This window comes from Paramisgurnus dabryanus, chromosome 15 (assembly GCF_030506205.2).
Source record: "Paramisgurnus dabryanus chromosome 15, PD_genome_1.1, whole genome shotgun sequence".
Lineage (NCBI taxonomy): Eukaryota > Metazoa > Chordata > Actinopteri > Cypriniformes > Cobitidae > Paramisgurnus > Paramisgurnus dabryanus.
In genome coordinates this window covers 20,156,035-20,173,567 of record NC_133351.1, presented here as the reverse complement: position 1 = coordinate 20,173,567, position 17,533 = coordinate 20,156,035, and the positions used below count along the sequence as shown (strand labels likewise).

Here is a 17,533-nt window from a genome sequence, read left to right as displayed (position 1 = left end):
GTCATACGTTGTATTGAACTGTACATCAGCGGATGCTTCTATCAAGCCGTTATAATGTAGAGATTATAAAGCATTTTCATATATAAACATGATCTGTGAGTCCCGTTGGATGGATTTCCTTTCACAGTTTTTTTTTCCTAAAATTGCCATTGCATCTAATGGCACAATAACTCAATATGACACAAATAATAATAATGTAGCATGAATATCATAAAAAATGTATGCCAGTAATAATTGCCCCAGACTGCAATTGTAACTTTTTTCCAAAAACAGTATAGTTTATATTCCACTTTAGTTTCGTATACTTTTTTATGTTTTCACTGCTTTATCGGTTTTAGGTGTTCTGCTTATTCTAGACTCTAGAGATCATTAAAGCTTTAACTTCCTATCCACCAGCTCCCTCATCTGTGACCTTCTCCTTCGATGTGGGCGACGGGCCAGTAGTGCTGACCGTAAAATCTCCTGTGCCACTAAATGACAGACAGTGGCACTGGGTTCGAGTCGAACGCAATGTAAAAGAAGCATCCTTGCACGTTGACCAACTACCCCTGCAAATCACAGAAATCTCTTCTGATGGTTACCTTCGCCTTCAGCTCGGCAGCCAGATGTTTGTTGGTAAAATGGACATTTTTAAAAGTGCACTGCAGAAAAATCATCTCTGTTACTTTAAATTCATAATTTATTCTTTTATGTTTTAAAAAGGAGGCACAGCCACAAAACAAAAAGGTTTTCTTGGGTGTATCCGGGCATTTAATATGAACGGAGTGAACTTTGACCTTGAGGAGCGTGCCAAAGTGACACCGGGAGTGAGTTCGGGGTGCGCTGGTCACTGTAGCAGCTCAGCTGGGCTTTGCCACAATCGGGGAAAGTGCATTGAGAAGAGCAGTGGTTACGTTTGTGACTGCACAAACTCCGCCTATGGAGGACCCTCCTGCACTGAAGGTACAGCTCTTTAATGTAATTATTAAACAAGGACACAGAATAAAAAGTTTAATACAAACACTGAGGCTTACCAGACAGACACTGCATAATAACTAATAATAGCAAATTTAATTTGAGAGGATTCAAATTTTCAACAATAATTGGCCTTGTTTCCAAGTTTGTTGCTAGGCAATGAAGAAAAGCTCCCAGCAGCCGTATAATCTTTGTTTCAGGCATGATGAAACCACCATGTAATGTAAAACATAAATTCATGTCGACTTGGTGACGTATATAAATTTGCATAATGTCCTGTAAAAATAATTTTCCCATATGTCAGCGTTCAAATGCTGCCAGTCTTTGAATATATCTGCTTTATCAAAAGCTTACTGGTGTTAGATTGGAAAGCTTTGATGTTGCCTGCATGAGTACAGAAGGCACAGACGTCTTGGAGGCGTGTGTGTTGAGTGAGATTTTGAAGGTACAGAATTTTAAACAAAGGGTTGTTTTGTATCCTTCAGTTCATAGAAAACACACCATGCCATGTCTACAAAGCAGTATTGGTTTAATCTAATGATACAGGGCTTATTAAAGGGGACATTTTTAAGATCTAAAATAAATTTTGTGTCCCCAGAGTACAGTTTAAGCTTAAAATCCCATATAGATAATTTACAATAGCATATTAAAATTGCCACTTTGTAGGTAAGCGCAAAATGTGACCTTTTTGGGTGTTTCCTTTTAAATGCAAATGAGCTGATGAAATGCAAACACTGATTGCAATGATGGTGGTTTGTTGAATTTGAAACTCAATTGGGCTGTAATTTATTTCTCTCTCTCTCTCTCTCTCTCTCTCTCTCTCTCTCTCTCTCTCTCTCTCTCTCTCTCTCTCTCTCTCTCTCTCTCTCTCTCTCTCTCTCTCTCTCTCTCTCTCTCTCTCTCTCTCTCTCTCTCTCTCTCTCTCTCTCTCTCTCTCTCTCTCTCTCTCTCTCTCTCTCTCTTGCTTGAATCTGTGTGTGCATTCAATGATTTGCTTGAATCGGAAAGACCCGTGACGTGTTTAAAGTCCTGCACTTTCTTCTCCGCAGTGTCTGAAGTTTGCTGACTTTTCTCATCGTGATTGTTAATGTGCATTTAAAAACCCAGTTTTGAGGAGCTGAACGATATGTTGCTATGACGCGTGAGCACTTTTGTTTATTATAAGCTCAAATGAGCATGTGACTCAATATTCTTTTATGCCGCTTCGGCACGGAAAGTGACAAGCTAACTTACCTGATATCTGCTTTAGTCCATGTTGATCTGCATGTAAATCTCTCTTTTTAAAGAGTCGAACCATAACTTCATTGTTGTGATGACACGCCCATCCTCACTACAACACACCCATTACAGCATTGTTTTCTGCGTCTTGTTCACACTAAGCGTTTTCCAGGTATCTTACGGCAATGTTACTAGGGCCTCTTTCTGGGAACGATCCCAGAAGATTTACGGGATGTGTTTGCGTTCACACAGAAGCTTGACTGCCAATTTTATGGGTATTTTCTGGGACCAAAGTGCTGTGTGAATGAGGTTTCTCTCTCACTTTCTCTCTTTCTTTCTGCACTAAATGGCAATGCTGTGGTTAGATAGTGCAGATTAAGGGGTTGCATTATTATAAGATCCCTTTTGACATCACAATAACAGCCCTAAACAGATGAGAAGTTAAATAATATTCAAAAAGCATCCTAGGATGCATGAGCATAAATTTCATCTAATAGGAGAGACAACAAACATAAAATTTCTCAAGAGCAGTTTTTGAAGAGGACACAAATAATAAAGCCAAAATTGTTTTGTTTAGTTGTTTACAAGCAAGCCACTAACATACAATGAAATTTGAACTTAACTTTAAAATAATGACTGTTAGCTACTGTAGGAAACGTTATATCACTAACATATTGTAGTAGAAAATAAACATAATTACTATACTAAAAAAAATATTTACTTTACACAGTCAAAAATAAAGGTATAAAAGCTGTCACTGGGGCACTACCCTTTAAAAAGGTCATAATGTGTACCATTTAGGCACAAAATATGTGCTTTGTAGATACCAATATGTATTTTTGAACTGTCAATACAGTATGTACCTTTAAAGTATTAAAATGCACTTGTTGGGTACAAAGGTGTACCTTTTTGAAAGGGTACTACTGACCCAGTGACAGCTTTTGTACCTTAATTTCTAAGAGTGTATCCAGTGTTTAAAGTGATTAAAATAACTTTGACAACCTACTTATTGGAGTTTCAGAATTTTTTCTCTCTTAGCAGACTATACTAGAAAGACACCTTAACAAGACACTGTAACAAGCTGCTAAAAAGCAAAGAGTTCATATTTGCCAATGTTTGATTTGTGTTATTGTACAGTTTTGATAAGTTAACTATTATTCTAAAATGTGAGTGAACAAGTAAACATTTACACATTGGCTTAATTTTAGAAAACATTACAGTGTAGACATTTTGTTATATAAATAATGCAGACAGTAAACAGGAAGAAAGTAGAAAGATGTGTGTTTAACTTACTTCAGTTACATACCTTAAAGTAGCCTCACTTAAGTTTGATCTGCCGAGCTCACTGAGCTGATCAAAGAGACTGAAAATGAGACAAGAAAGACTGACTGTTCTGTTCTTTATCCTTCTATATCTAATCTGAGCTGCTATTGATGATGCAGGCAGACCAAGATGAAAGAGACATTAACATAAGTGAAACATAAATATTTTCATGATTTATTGTGCATGGTTTATTAGTGATCAATTTTTTCCGTTGAACTTCTATTAAAAAATTTTATGACTTAAACCAATTTAATACGCATTTAATGTTTAAATATATTAAAATGTATTTCATTTAAATATATTAAATTAAAATATTTTTTATCAGTATTGTGGGATTCCAACCCTGCTTTCAAACCTTTGTGCTGCTAATGCAATGGTATACCAACTGAGCTACATTAAGAACACAGGATCCACCAGGTCTCTTTGTCTCCACAGAGGTGTCCATGTCCTTTGAAAGAGGTGCATCGGTCACCTACAACTTTCAGGAGCCATTCTCCGTCATGCAGAACAGGACGGCTGCCGTGCCGCCCGGGTCCACTCAGTACAGCATGTCCAGAGACACCACAGCACTCAGTTTCCAAACCACTCAGAGTCCTGCCATGCTGCTCACAGTCACTACGCTCAGCCAGCAGTATGTGGCTGTCATCTTAGCAAGAAATGGTAAGATAAATATGCAAATTTCCTTCTTCCTCAAAGCTGCTAGGATTGCATTGCTTTATGAAGAGGTTATATGGTATAGTACAGTGCTCAATTAGTTATTCGTATCCCTTATTATCTGCAATATTGTACTGCAAGATTACATTCAAGGAGACGTAAAGAGAAATTATAGCTCTCTGTGTTCTATCTGTCTAATTAGATTAAGGCCACAAGGCCGTTGATAATCTTCAGGGCTGCTCATGTGGTTTTTAAGTGGTGTGGTTTATAGCGTTTTACCATGGATAAGGTGCTCCTCTGTCTTTTACTGTTCTAGTGATTCTCCATTAGTTGCATAACTAATTTAACTTCAGATTTAGGCTGTATTTAAACTGCAAATCTCTATGCCCAATTCCGTTTTGTTGCCTGTATCCTTTTTTTTTTTACGTCCCACTAACATGTTTTAAAACTGACTGGTGGTATCCAATAACAGCATTGACACTTGGCAAAACAATTCAAAATAGACATAGACATGGAACACCTTAAACCAAAGAGGAAGTAAACTTGTTTTGTTATAGTAGTAATATTGTAATATACAGCTAGTAATTTGTTGCTGTATCATATGGCAAAAGTTGAAACAAAAAATTAGATTTTTTGTAAATAATGTAAAAACATTCATATTTATTACATATTTTTACAATGTTTCCCACAACAAACTTAAATGCCTAATAGTACAAGTGCTTGCTTTTTACATATATTGAGAGAAAGTGTGATCTGCAATAGTCTTTGGCAGAGAAAGCAAGTCAGGGGGTGTTTCAAATACAACCACACCACCAATTCGAACAGTTCTTTAGTCACGCAGATTCTGGACAGTGTGTAGGAGATACAAATAAATGTGTATTGACATATTCAATATAGAGCAAAAGGGTTAGAGGCTGCCAAGAAATGAATATTCATGAGTCTTTTGGAGCAAACAAAGTCTAAATATAAATGCTTTGTTTCGTAGTCTTATGTAATACTTTCATTTGGAGCTCTGGAGTTCATTTGCTGAGCTCTGTGAGAGAGCGGTACGAGATAATTCAGTTATATTGGAACCTACATAAATTCAGAGTGACTGGAGTTACATGGGTTTAAATTTTAAACTAAGTACTAAATAGATAATAACATTGATTTTATACAGATTTACGACACGTTCACAACATCATTATTCATTGCTGACTAGAGCTATAAGTAACTTGCTAAAGATGCTAAATATATTGATCTGGTTCACTCAGGGAGTTTACAGATTTGGTACCGACAGCATAAGGAGTTGACTCCAGATGTGTTCAGCCCCATTCGGAGTAACCTGGCAGATGGACGACTACACAGAGTTCACATCCAGCGGGAGGGAAAGGATGTGTTTGTTCAGGTGTGATATCTAGTTGCATACATTAAAAACACATCAACAGCCAATTACAACATGTAACAGAAAAAAAACAGGATTGAAAACTTGAAATGTACACTATCAGGAAAAAAATGTCCCAAGCAGTCACTGGTGCAGTAACCTTAACTCTTTCCCCGCCATTGACGATATATCTCGTCAATCAAGAGAAAACGCTTCCCCGCCATTGACAAGTTTTTCCGTCTTTCCGCAATACCGCTATTATCCACTAGGTGGCGCCCTTCTGCAACTTTTTAAACCCGGAAGTATTGCCCTATGGCAAGCTGCTGCATGTCCGTGTCTGTTTTAAAGATCGCTCTGAATGGGATCTCTATGAAAAGTCCGTCACAAAAATGGAATTATCTCTGCTTTTTGCTCAAAATGTGGTGTTTTTGCAGAAACCTACCCATATTCAAAAGCTGATTACAAAGGAACTACTGAAGGTAGGATGAAACGGTTTTTTTTTTGTTTGAAAGCAGAGGGTCTGTTCTTTCATTTGGTATATTGTATGTTTATATATTTGAAGAAGAACATTTTCTGGAAGACATTAAACTTTTGTGAAATCATGAAAAACGCTGGCGCTGGCTGGCAACTTTTTTTTAAAACGCTGGCGGTGAAAGAGTTAAATAAGGCCCTAACAGTGTTGGGGGTAACGCATTACAAGTAACATGCATTACGTAATAATATTTATTTTCTGAAGTAACGAGTAAAGTAATGCATTGCGTTTTAACTGTACACATTAATATTTGAGTTACTTTTAAAAAAAGTAGTGCATGTTAATTTTCCAATTTAATTAAATCGATAATAAAAAGATATAATGTACTGAATTAAACTGAACATAGTCACGTAGAATTAAGCACACTGTGCGTGGCGCCAAAGCGGGAATAGTTTGATTCAGAAACAGAGATAGCAGGCCAGAGCTTGACATTTTTGCAATGGAAATATGCATTTCTGAATGAAAAACTACTCAGTCATAAAAAACACCGGCTGAAAGAGATAAAGCCTCAGCCAAGTAAGAAAAAGTAACGCAAAAGTAACTTAAAAGTAATGAAAAGTAACTAACACAATTAGTAACTTAAAATTGTAATGCATTACTTTTAAAAGTAACTTTCCCCAACAATGGGCCCTAATATGTTTAGGTACAGATATGCATACATCTGGTTTCAATATGTGCCTTTGAGGTACTAATATGCACTCTTTGGTACCAATATGTACTTTTGTTGTACTAATATGGACTCTTGTAAGGGTACCGCCCTGGCATTTGCTTTAAAGAATGAGAACACAAGCAATACACAAGTTATGTGATATACTTTACTAAATAGTGTTGTAATACATTGTATTTTCATTTATCTATAGCTGGTACTGTAATTAAATAATGATAATATGTGACATTTTAGTGTGCTCTTGCTAAGCTCATCTTTGTTTAGCACTCATTTGCTCTTTATTTGTCTCAGGTTGACCATGAAAATAAGAAGTACATTCTATCATATGATGCAACCTTTAACTCCATGAAGTCACTGACCCTGGGAAAAGTGACAGGTATTGACTTTATATTATTTGAATAGAAACGAATGAATCCTTTTGGGACGAAAGTTTGAATAAAAAGCATCAGAATCGAGGGGGTCACGCCACATATTTAAAATTTGAACCTATTATGTTCTATGATGCGATACCTTAGACAGAATGCGACGCTGCGCTTCTCATCCTGTGTACAGCCGGTTTCAGAGTGCCAGCAGAATGACAAGTCCTTGTGTCATTGTTCACAAACAAGACAGTCAAAATGCTGAGACATGCTGTCACAGGTGTCAGTATTTGCTGATGTAAATTATGGCTACGGTTTTGATGACAGTGATCGAAAATGAACAAGGCTGCACTTTTTCTGTATGGCATATTTCAATTTCAGCAATACAAAGTTATAGGATACTGCATGCGGGTTAATGATTCCAAGAGATTGGACAGGATTCACATTTTACGCTTTTACTGTTGCTCCGTCAAAAATTACAGTGATACAGAAAAGAAAAAGATGAGACTGTTTTACAGAACAATGGGGTGGGAATCAAAATTAGACAGGTAAACATTGGAAACAAAAGAAGTGTACATGCACTACTGTGGGGAATCACGATGTAGTCTTTCTGCACCTGCTGATGTCTCTGGCTGTCGGGAAATCTTCCTTACAATGCAACAATCTGAGTTTATTACAGTATCGTAGTTAGATATGTAACTTAGTAGCTCATAGTTAGATTTAAAAGTGACCTACTGTATATATAAGTCTAATAGAAATGTAGCTTTAGCAATAGCAATTAATAGTATGTTTAGTGACTACAGTAGATACAATTTTAATTGCTATCTGAGTAAAGCCCTAAAGCGACAGAGAAAAACTGTAATGTTCCTCACTGAAATCAACACCGGTAAATAAAATGTTATTGAGCACTTTCCGTACCTGTTCTCTGAATAAATTGTGCCTTGACTTTTCAATGCCTCGACGGGTTTAAAAATTCACCTTTTCTGACATTAGCCCAGGCTGATTCAACAATGAAGGCTGTTTGCAGTTCAAAGCTTTTTATCTTTTATTCAGTAGCTCACAGTGTCTGGCAAATATGATACCCGCATATTAACCATGAATGAGCGGGAGTTTTCCTGTGTGGCATATCCAGGGATTTGTAAAAAGTGTAGCTTCATGGATTTTTGTCTATCTGTAATTGTTATTTATGACTGTAAGTGCTTTCAATATTTATAGCTGTTTTTATATTTGTGATGAATCTCTGAAATATATACATTTATTATTGTCTCTTTTCTAATTAACAGGAAGTGATGTAATAGATGACGAGGTTACTTATGCTGGAAGCAAAGGTTTCATTGGCTGCTTTTCATCTGTTCAGTATAACCACATTGCTCCTCTTAAGGCAGCATTACTAAACCGAGGTAGCTCACTGGTTAGTATACGAGGACGTCTGCTGGAGTCAAACTGTGGTGCATTAGCTGACCTTTCAACTTCTGTATCTCGCTTGGGTAAGTTTGTATACAGTTACCTAAAGATTTTTTTGAACTAACATACATCATACATTTTGCGTGGTTGCGTGCCATTTTAATTTTTTTTACAGTTTTTATAATAAATCTTTGAAAATCAAGTTATGGATATGAATTTTTGATGTAATTATAACCTAAAGATGATATGTGAAAGTTTGTAACAAAAAATGTGGTTTTCATTTTATCACTTTCTTGGTAGTCAAAATGGATTTATATATACATACGTGCCATTTTAATGCAAACCAGAAGGTTAGGGGAGTATATTTTTCCAGATAAAGTAGAACTAAAATTTGACATACAGCACTAGTTATCACGCATATAGCAAACACAGGAGACGAGGATGATGAATAAATGGTTTTAAAGACATAGACATTGATGAGAACCGACAAAAGATAATGGAAAGTTTATATATAATGCAAATAATAGTAACAGGTGATGGCAATGATACAATAATGGTGGATGACGGGTTGCAAAGGATTATGGGAAATGGAGTCCGGAAAGTGAGGGCAGATGACAGGGGAATCGTGACAGTGGTTGCTGAGCAACTACAGTATATAAATGCATATCATAATTGACATTTAGCCACATAAATAAATGATTAACATTTAAAAAAAATTATATGTATATATGTGTAATAAGAACAATATATAAAAATATATATAATACGTAAATAGAATGGCACCAGAAATATGAAAAATAGTTGGACATTTATAAAGTAAACAAAAAATAAATAAAGTCATCATTTATTTACACGTTCTAAAGTAAAATAAAATTCAATAAAAAACTGTTTCTTGCATACACTATCAGAGTAAATACTGTATCGCTTTACATGTAAAACAAACACAACATCAGTGATGTGATTTTGTGCGATGAATCATTCTCTATCCTCTATAGATCATGGAGAGAAGGTTGGCAAAGACAATGAGCATCATGGAGACAACAGCCAGCCTGATTCAGCCGTGATCGGAGGTTTGTTTTACCACCTTAAACTGCATTAGTGTTTCATTTGTAACAGTCAGTGAAGTATGAAATGAGCTCTCACTATCTCACATATTGTTTATGTTCATCTTTTCTTTCTAATCTCTCTATTTCAGAAATGTGCCATGACTTTGTATTAGTAATTTGTTGTGTGCAGTAACTTATGGTAATAAAATCTTTATTGGAACTGTCACCAGAAATGGTTCACAGTTAGTTTACAACATACATTTTCCATAGGAGCAGGAAGTGAATGTGGAAGTTATGTAAGACTATTAACTCGCTGTTACCAATTTCTTTTTAGGTTCATGTAGTAATCATTATTACCGTAAATGTACTAAATAGAGGAGATGAAAAAGCTTTAGTTTGATTTGCAAAGATACTTAGCGTTCCAGTATCTGTAACTGGTAAAGCCTTGCGGTTTGATACCCAGGGAACACATGATTTGAATTTGTAGGACCTTGAATGCGTTGTAAAGTCACTTTGAATAAGAATATCTGCCGAAGTCAGTGCCAGTGAAATCACTACAGCCTGTGCAAGCAGTTAAAACAGAAGGGTGCTTTTCCCTCATGTTATGGATCATTAAGCAATAGGGCCTAGTATGGTTGTTGTGATGCGATCCACAAAGGAAAACTGCTCTTCTAAGATAACACGCAGCTGGAGGCATAAACTGTGTGGACAGAGATTCGATGGGTGAGGTTCAGGATGGAATGAGGAGGAGCTGCATCTTGTCAAGATTGAGCTTGCGGTTATAGGTGGACATCCAGAAATTGCGGAGGCAGAAAGGAGGAATTAGATGTAGAGTTGAGTCACATCATCACAGTGATAAGAAAATCTGTGTGATTGGATGTCTTACTCGGGGACAGATACACATGGTACAGTCTATTTGTTTAAGTGCAAAGAAAAGATAGTGAACATCTTCAGCTGATTTGACCTAGACAGAAATGTAAAAGATCAAATAGGTCACCTACGAGATATGCATAGATCCAATAAGAACATGTTTTTGGGGGTGGGGTGGATAGGGTCAGGCTGAATGTGTTATTTCTAACACACAGAAGAACTTAAACATAGACAGTGATCGTGCAAGGGTTAATTAAGGACTGTGTTTGACCGTTTGCAACGCCTGCAGAAGCTGACATTGCCATTTCTTTTTTAAAAAGCACGTCTTGAGACCTTTCAAGTTTTTTAATCATTCCTGAGAGCTGCGTTGCGCATTTTTAGACGCAAAGACGCGTTTTATGTGAAGTGCACTAAGAGAGACTGCTGAATGTGCACACGTTTCAGTTTTATAAGTTTGACTTAGTGGCATATGATACTGTACATACAGTGATACTGCTGAAATATCACATAGCTGGCAAAAGCTCTTAGCCAGTCAGATTCATGAACCAGAACGAACTGTTGATAAAGTTGATAATGATAATTATTGTTAATTATATTATTTATTATAATAATATTTCAATAATTATTATTATTATTAATTATAAAAAATGAACTAAAAAGGGACGTGTGGTGCATGACCACCACCACAACACAAATTCACAAAATTTTTTTAAGAGCATGACTGAAATTTAGAAGGTTGCAGAGCAATTTAAAATCACAAGTGTAGGAATGCATGACAGTAAAAAAAAGAGGAAAGGGAGTTCTCTTTCGATCAAGAAGGCAAAACGGTGCACACATTTCGGTGAGTGCTCGGAGGTGTTTTTTCATACAAGGTTAGCCGGTGAGTGGGAGATGTGACCAGGCGTGGGTGTTGTAGACTGAATTGTGGATGATGGCCACTTTACTTTCATAAAGGGTCATGAAGTCCTCAGCAGGATTCATAGGAAGAGGATGGAAAAGGATATTTGGAGTATAAATATGGGCATTAAAGATATACTTTCTACAAAGGTAAAAATCATCATTCATCCCACCTCATATTTTTCCAAAGCCCATATGTCATTTCTGTTCCTTTGTGAAACACTGTGATTTTTTTTTTATTCTGGCCACTCTTTTCCATATAATGGAAGTTAATGATGTCTGGGGCTGTCAAGCTTTAAAATGACCAAAAAAACACCATTAAAATAAAATAAATGTGCTTCATATAAGGGAAGCGTTGTTCGAGGGCTATTTGATGGCTTCAGAAGACTTAAATAGCAAATGAGTGAAATGGACCACTTCTATTATACCTTAATAGTGCACTTTTGTAAATTTGGAGCTTGACAGTCCCAGTCTTCATTCAGTTTTATTATACATAATTGAGTTTATCTTTAGTGTTCTACTGAATAAAGGGAAATGGGTTTAAAACATTAGGATAAACGATAACGCAACTTTCATTTTCAGGTGGACTGTACTGTACTTTTAAAAGTTTTAAATACGTTTAAATACGCATAACCTGAAAGTACTTTTTCGTTCACAGGTGTAGTTTCGGCTGTGGTCTTCAGTACTTTCTGTGTGCTGGCAGTGATGAGCCGTTTCCTATACCAGCATCGACAGGCTCAAAGAACAGCGCGCCTCCAGGAGAAAGAGCACCAACGTAGCCTTGAAGCCGCTTACAGGGCAGAGTTTCACCTCCACCACCCTATAAGAGACAGCATGCAGGAATATTACATCTGACGGACACTTCTTGTAGTTTTCAGTTCAGATATCAGTTCCACCTGTATCTTCTTCAGCAAAGCCCTTTTAAATTCGGGAAGGATCGTTTGTCGGAGGTTTCCTCGCTTTGGGAGCGTCGGAATCCTCTGGTCTATGTAAGTAGTAGCTTGTAGTTCTCACAGTGCTTGCCCCAAGTGTTGGATTAACTAAAGTTACAGTACTGTAGGTCGTTTTTGGGATGTGAGTGGTTTGTTAGAAGGTGTTTTTATTATAATTTAATAAAATGTCTTTTGGGTAGAAGTTGGAATGGAGGGTAACAGACTTAATGGGCTTTAGTGCATGTTAATTCATCATGTTTACTCCAGGATTGAGATCTGTCATCCAGCAACATGTTTTTAAAGCATGGGAACACCTACAAGGTGACAACATTGTAGCAGGCAAGCTTTCAACCCCAGTCCTGGAAAGCTAAACAAATTAGATAATTCTTCAGGTTGACAGAACAGTGGCCTGTAAAAATCCGGCTCATAGTTTTCGGATACTAATTGTAAAGAATAAAAATAGACCATTTAAAACAAAATGTTTTGTAAAATGCACAGTACATCTTATTAATTTACTTTTACAAAGAAAAGCTGCTATGAGAAGCTAAACTTATTTAGTAAAGTGATTCGAAATTATATAGAGTTAAACTTGATGCTTACTGATGTAACAATACCCATATGTGTTATGATGTGAAATATCTGCCATATTTATAATGAACAAATCCTGAGGCGTTCTTAAAATCTAAAAACAAACATTTTATGTTTTGTCCCAAATGAACATTGTTCATTGATAGATGTAACGTCTCAAAGTCATGCAAGTCATGAAAAACACTTTTTGGTTATGACTGTTTATTAATGTTTACTAAACAGTCAATCTAGAATTTTTTAGGTATTCTAGTTAACTGAACAGGTTCCTCTGTTACTAAAAGCTTACATTCGAATCAGAGCTGTGATTAAACTGGCAGGATATTAATGCATTTTATCAATGTAGTGTCACAGGTCTACCCAAAACAATCTGCCCCTGTTTATCCCTGGTATTAATGTGATTAAATCGATCCAATCCAAGTGTACTGGGCTTTAAATGGGGCCCTAAGTGTTTTGTGATCCGATCACTGAAACATTTGGAGGTATTGTGTTTGTGATTAGAATTAATGGCTCTTGAAGCCATTCACCTGTCAGTCATGTCATCCAATGCTTCAACAAAAATGTTCACCTTTGCGGGTTGCATCCGGATTTATAAGCAAATAACTTGCCCTTAAAACACTGTCAGTGAGATTTTTGCACTTTGTGTGTTAGAAAAAATCTGATAAAATCTTAAGTTATCACAAGAGATGAATTTTGTACAGATTACCACAAAATAGATAATGATACTAGGTATAAACAGACGTCTATTGTCACAGAATCTCCACCATCAGTTCACAATGTCTATAAAACACATAGGGGTGGTTTCCCTGACAAAGATTAGCTTAAGCCAGGACTAGACCTTAGTTTAATTTGGAAATATAACTAGTTTTAACAATCATGCCTTACTAAAAACATTACTGGTGTGCATTTTGAGGCAAAACAGAGGGTACTGATGTATGTTAAGATATGTCAGTGCAAGTTGTTTTCAGTTTGGACAGCCATTTATTTTAGTCTAGGACTAGTCTAATCCCTGTTCGGGAAACTGCCCCATAGAGTACTTCTAACAGAGAAAACCATGTACAGTTGACAAGAATACCTTCACTTCACAGTGCAATGATCTAGATTTAAAAACTTTTCTAGACTCAGTAGATTTTAATTGTGGCAATTAGTCCTTTATATTTTTGCCAATACAAGATCAGTATTAACTCAGAAGATTTTGTCATGTTCATACGTAATTTTACTTGTGGCTTTTTTTTTAAATGTTTTGTTTTGAAAACCACAAGTCTAAATTAACACAACCATGGAAATATACGATAGGCTCTACATAAGTGGTAAACAGTGGATTTATTTATTTGTTTATTTATTGGTATTGTTTTTTCCAATAATCCTTGACTTTAACTGGCACAAACATAGTTGTTTCTTCTAGGACTGGACTGACAGATCTTTCTTTTTCTCTTTGGAAACTGAAGTGTCCTTTGATATATTTATCTCTCAAACTATTTTGTACCTTTATTGATATCAATTATTTTAGGGGCTGTTTTGTATGAATGTAAATGTACAGCTATATTGTAAATACATGTTTAATAAAAACACACTTTTTTCATTGTTGTGCCATGTTTTTTATGAAAACACAAAACTTTATGTATCAATTCAGTTGGTTTCAAGTTGCTGCCAATGGATTTTCTAACTTTAAACATTCCACTTTCTTGAAAATATGTGTTTTTTTCTAGATCCCCTATAGTTAAACATTTGATTTTTACCGATTTAGAATTCATTTAGCCGATCTCTGGGTCTGGCGGTACCACTTTTAGCATAGCTTCCAATAACCCATTGAAGACCATTAGCATCACGCTCAAATATAACTTAAGAGTTTCAATATTTTTCCTATTTATAACTTGACTCTTCTGTAGTTACAACGTGTACTAAGACCGACGGAAAATTATAAATTGCCATTTTCTAGGGCGATATGGCTAGGAACTATACTCTCATTCTGGCTTAATAATCAAGGACTTTGCTGCCGTACCATGGCTGCAGCAGGTGCAATGATATTACGTAGCACCTGAAAGTAGTCCCCTTGGTAACTTTCAATAGCAGGGGACTATTTTCAGGCACTGTGTAATATAATTTAATTTTCGGTCTTAGTACACGATGTAACTACAGAAGAGTCAAGTTTTAAATAAGAAAAATATCAAAACTCTTTTTTTGTGCGATGCTAATGGTATAATCAGATTCAATGGATTATGCTAAGCTATGCTATGCATTCAATGTTTAACTCTAGGGGTGCTGGAAATGAGCATATTTTCAAAAAAGTGGAGTGTCCCTTTAATGTACAGGTGCAGTGCGTACTTTAGTATTAATCTTACCGTATACTGTGTCATGTTTTAAACCCTCTCCAAGGTGGTTGGGATCTTTTTTATGTTCAGACTGTAAGAAACTAAATGGATTTGAGTTGGATAGCCAGAAGATCTAATTTTTCTCTGCCTAGGATGTTATGATGTGGTTGCCTTTTATTGTAAGATTATGTGAGAGTATGAACAATAGACCACTACAGGTTAAATATTTCTCAAGAAATACAACCTTAAAGTTCCAATGAATCAAAACTGACAATTCTTATTTTTTAATGTAATATTACATAATACTTCAAAAAGTGTTGCGCATCATCCTGTCTAAATCCAGGTGAGAATGTGTGTGATTTGTTTACATTTACATTTAACCATTTTGCAGACACTTATATCCAAAGCAACTTACAAATGAGGAACAGTTTACAGTATGGTTGGCACATTTAAATCAATGCCATAATATAATCCTGGATGTATCAGGAAAAGCAGGACATTTGCAAGATCAGGCATACAGTGTGGACACATCCAAACGGCAATAATCATGATGCAACCATGGCTGTTTGTTTTAATCTGCAGTCCATTCTGCCTTGCCGCCAGCATTGTCAACATTTTTTTCTTCTCTTGGCTAATCCGACCAGCCGCCGAAGTGAAGGTTCGCTATCCTATGCGGTTCTTGTTAATCGCTGTGCTTTGCAATTCAGCATTTCTTCAAATTGTCACTGCCGTGATTATAATAAACACTGTTGTTATTCCACCTTTTTGGTTTCATACGGTAACCAGAGTTTTGATTTACCAAGGGTTTACCGGCAACTTCTCATGCAACGCTTGGATCAGCATTTTCTACCACGTGTCAATTGTTCCGCAACATCGTGCAATCTTAGTCTGGATTAAGAGGAATATTACAAGCATAATATATGTTGGCTTTACTTCTACTCAGGTACTACTTATTTTTTCTCTAACTTTGGGAACAATAACATTTTTGATGGACGCTGATGCTACACCGATTAATTCAACCATAAATACGCTGAACACATCCTCATTACCGCTACCTAAAGAATTCAAGTTCTTTCAGTTGGCAAATTTATTGTATGTGTTATATTGCACCTGTCCACTGATCACATTATCAGTATCTTGGGGCAAAACTTTTGTTTATCTCCGTGGGCATATGAAACAAATGGGACAGAATGAATCTTTTTCTCAATCCCAACAGAAGAGCCAGATGAGAGTCACGGTAATAGGCATGATACAGGCGGCCGTGTTTCTACCCAGCAGCCTATGGACTGTAGTAGCTGCTTTTCTCTACGTATTTAACCTTTTTGATGTAGTTGATCCCAGTAGATATATCACAATAACATTCTGCTCTGTATCCAACTTGGGAAATCTACTGTGTTTTGGATTCTCTCAGTCTGTGTTTCGCGTTAGGATTGTAAGTTTGTTCAGAAAACTAAAGAGAAATAAGGAGGACTCATGAATGATCATGAGGCTACGAAAGTGCCTCTTTTTAGGATTATTGTCATGTATTAGACAGCTATAAATGAATGTGAAATAATCACTGAATGTATTTAATATAAAGCTTGTGTATTAGTTTTTAGCAGAAATGTTTGTTAAATAGCCCTACATATATTTCTCTTTATTGCATGTTGGTGGTTCATGCTGCCAGTATAAATTTGCAGCTCTTGTATTTGCATTTGCACAATTTATTTTATGGCACATTTACAGCGTACCAACATTGCAGCCATTGAATACAATCTCACCAATATATTTGATGGAAATCTACAGTCAAATCCATGCATGCACTTCAAAAGGGAGAGGTCTTGAATATTTGCATTTACAAACCTGCTTTGGTGTCACATGTGAAACAAAACAAAAGTTTGAAAGACACAAACAAATGTTATGTATTTAGCAATGGTTTTGTATTCATCTGCTCAACACTGTACTGGTTTGGAAGTATATACAGAGGCGGTCTGTCAATACAGGCGATATCTTCAAAATGATGACCTTCAAAAAACCTGTGAAAGAAACAGTGTAATCATTTGTGTGATATTGTTGATGTAAAGTGGTTGTGACAAAAGATCTTGTTGAACACAGCAAGTAAAATTTCGAAAACTGATCTTAAAATGATCATAGTAAACTTATCACACTATAATGAAAAAGGCACAACCAAAATTTTGCTTTGTTTGTTTTCTGCAGTTGCATTTGATGACACCAGTGGCACAAAATATTATACATTTTAAAAATAAAATGATGTGTGAATGTCCTAAGACAATAAATGTGATTAGCAATGTCAACATACACTTAAAAATGTATATATTTTCAACCCAGCATTGGGTCAAAAAGGGACAAGCCCAGCAGCTGGTTTGAAATTAACCCAGAAAATATTTATATTTGACCCAACCATGGCTTGTTCCTTT

General features: G+C 36.1%; 2 protein-coding genes across 2 annotated transcripts in view; both read left to right on the top strand.

The window, feature by feature from the left end:
* Positions 1-14,366, top strand: part of cntnap5a (contactin associated protein family member 5a) — a 76,072-nt gene extending 61,706 nt beyond the window's left edge. Inside the window, exons 17-24 of the mRNA XM_065251513.2 lie at positions 397-615; positions 703-942; positions 3,931-4,155; positions 5,403-5,536; positions 7,003-7,087; positions 8,354-8,557; positions 9,470-9,544; positions 11,946-14,366. Of these exons, the coding sequence (XP_065107585.1) occupies positions 397-615; positions 703-942; positions 3,931-4,155; positions 5,403-5,536; positions 7,003-7,087; positions 8,354-8,557; positions 9,470-9,544; positions 11,946-12,142 (1,379 nt within the window). The 3' untranslated portion in view covers positions 12,143-14,366. The remainder of the gene's footprint in view (positions 1-396; positions 616-702; positions 943-3,930; positions 4,156-5,402; positions 5,537-7,002; positions 7,088-8,353; positions 8,558-9,469; positions 9,545-11,945) is intronic.
* A 1,300-nt stretch (positions 14,367-15,666) lies between these two features.
* On the top strand, positions 15,667-16,593 carry tas2r203 (taste receptor, type 2, member 203). The gene has a single exon (XM_065251429.1). It carries the CDS (start codon positions 15,667-15,669, stop codon positions 16,591-16,593), a length of 927 nt encoding a protein of 308 aa, XP_065107501.1.
* Positions 16,594-17,533: the final 940 nt, after the last annotated feature.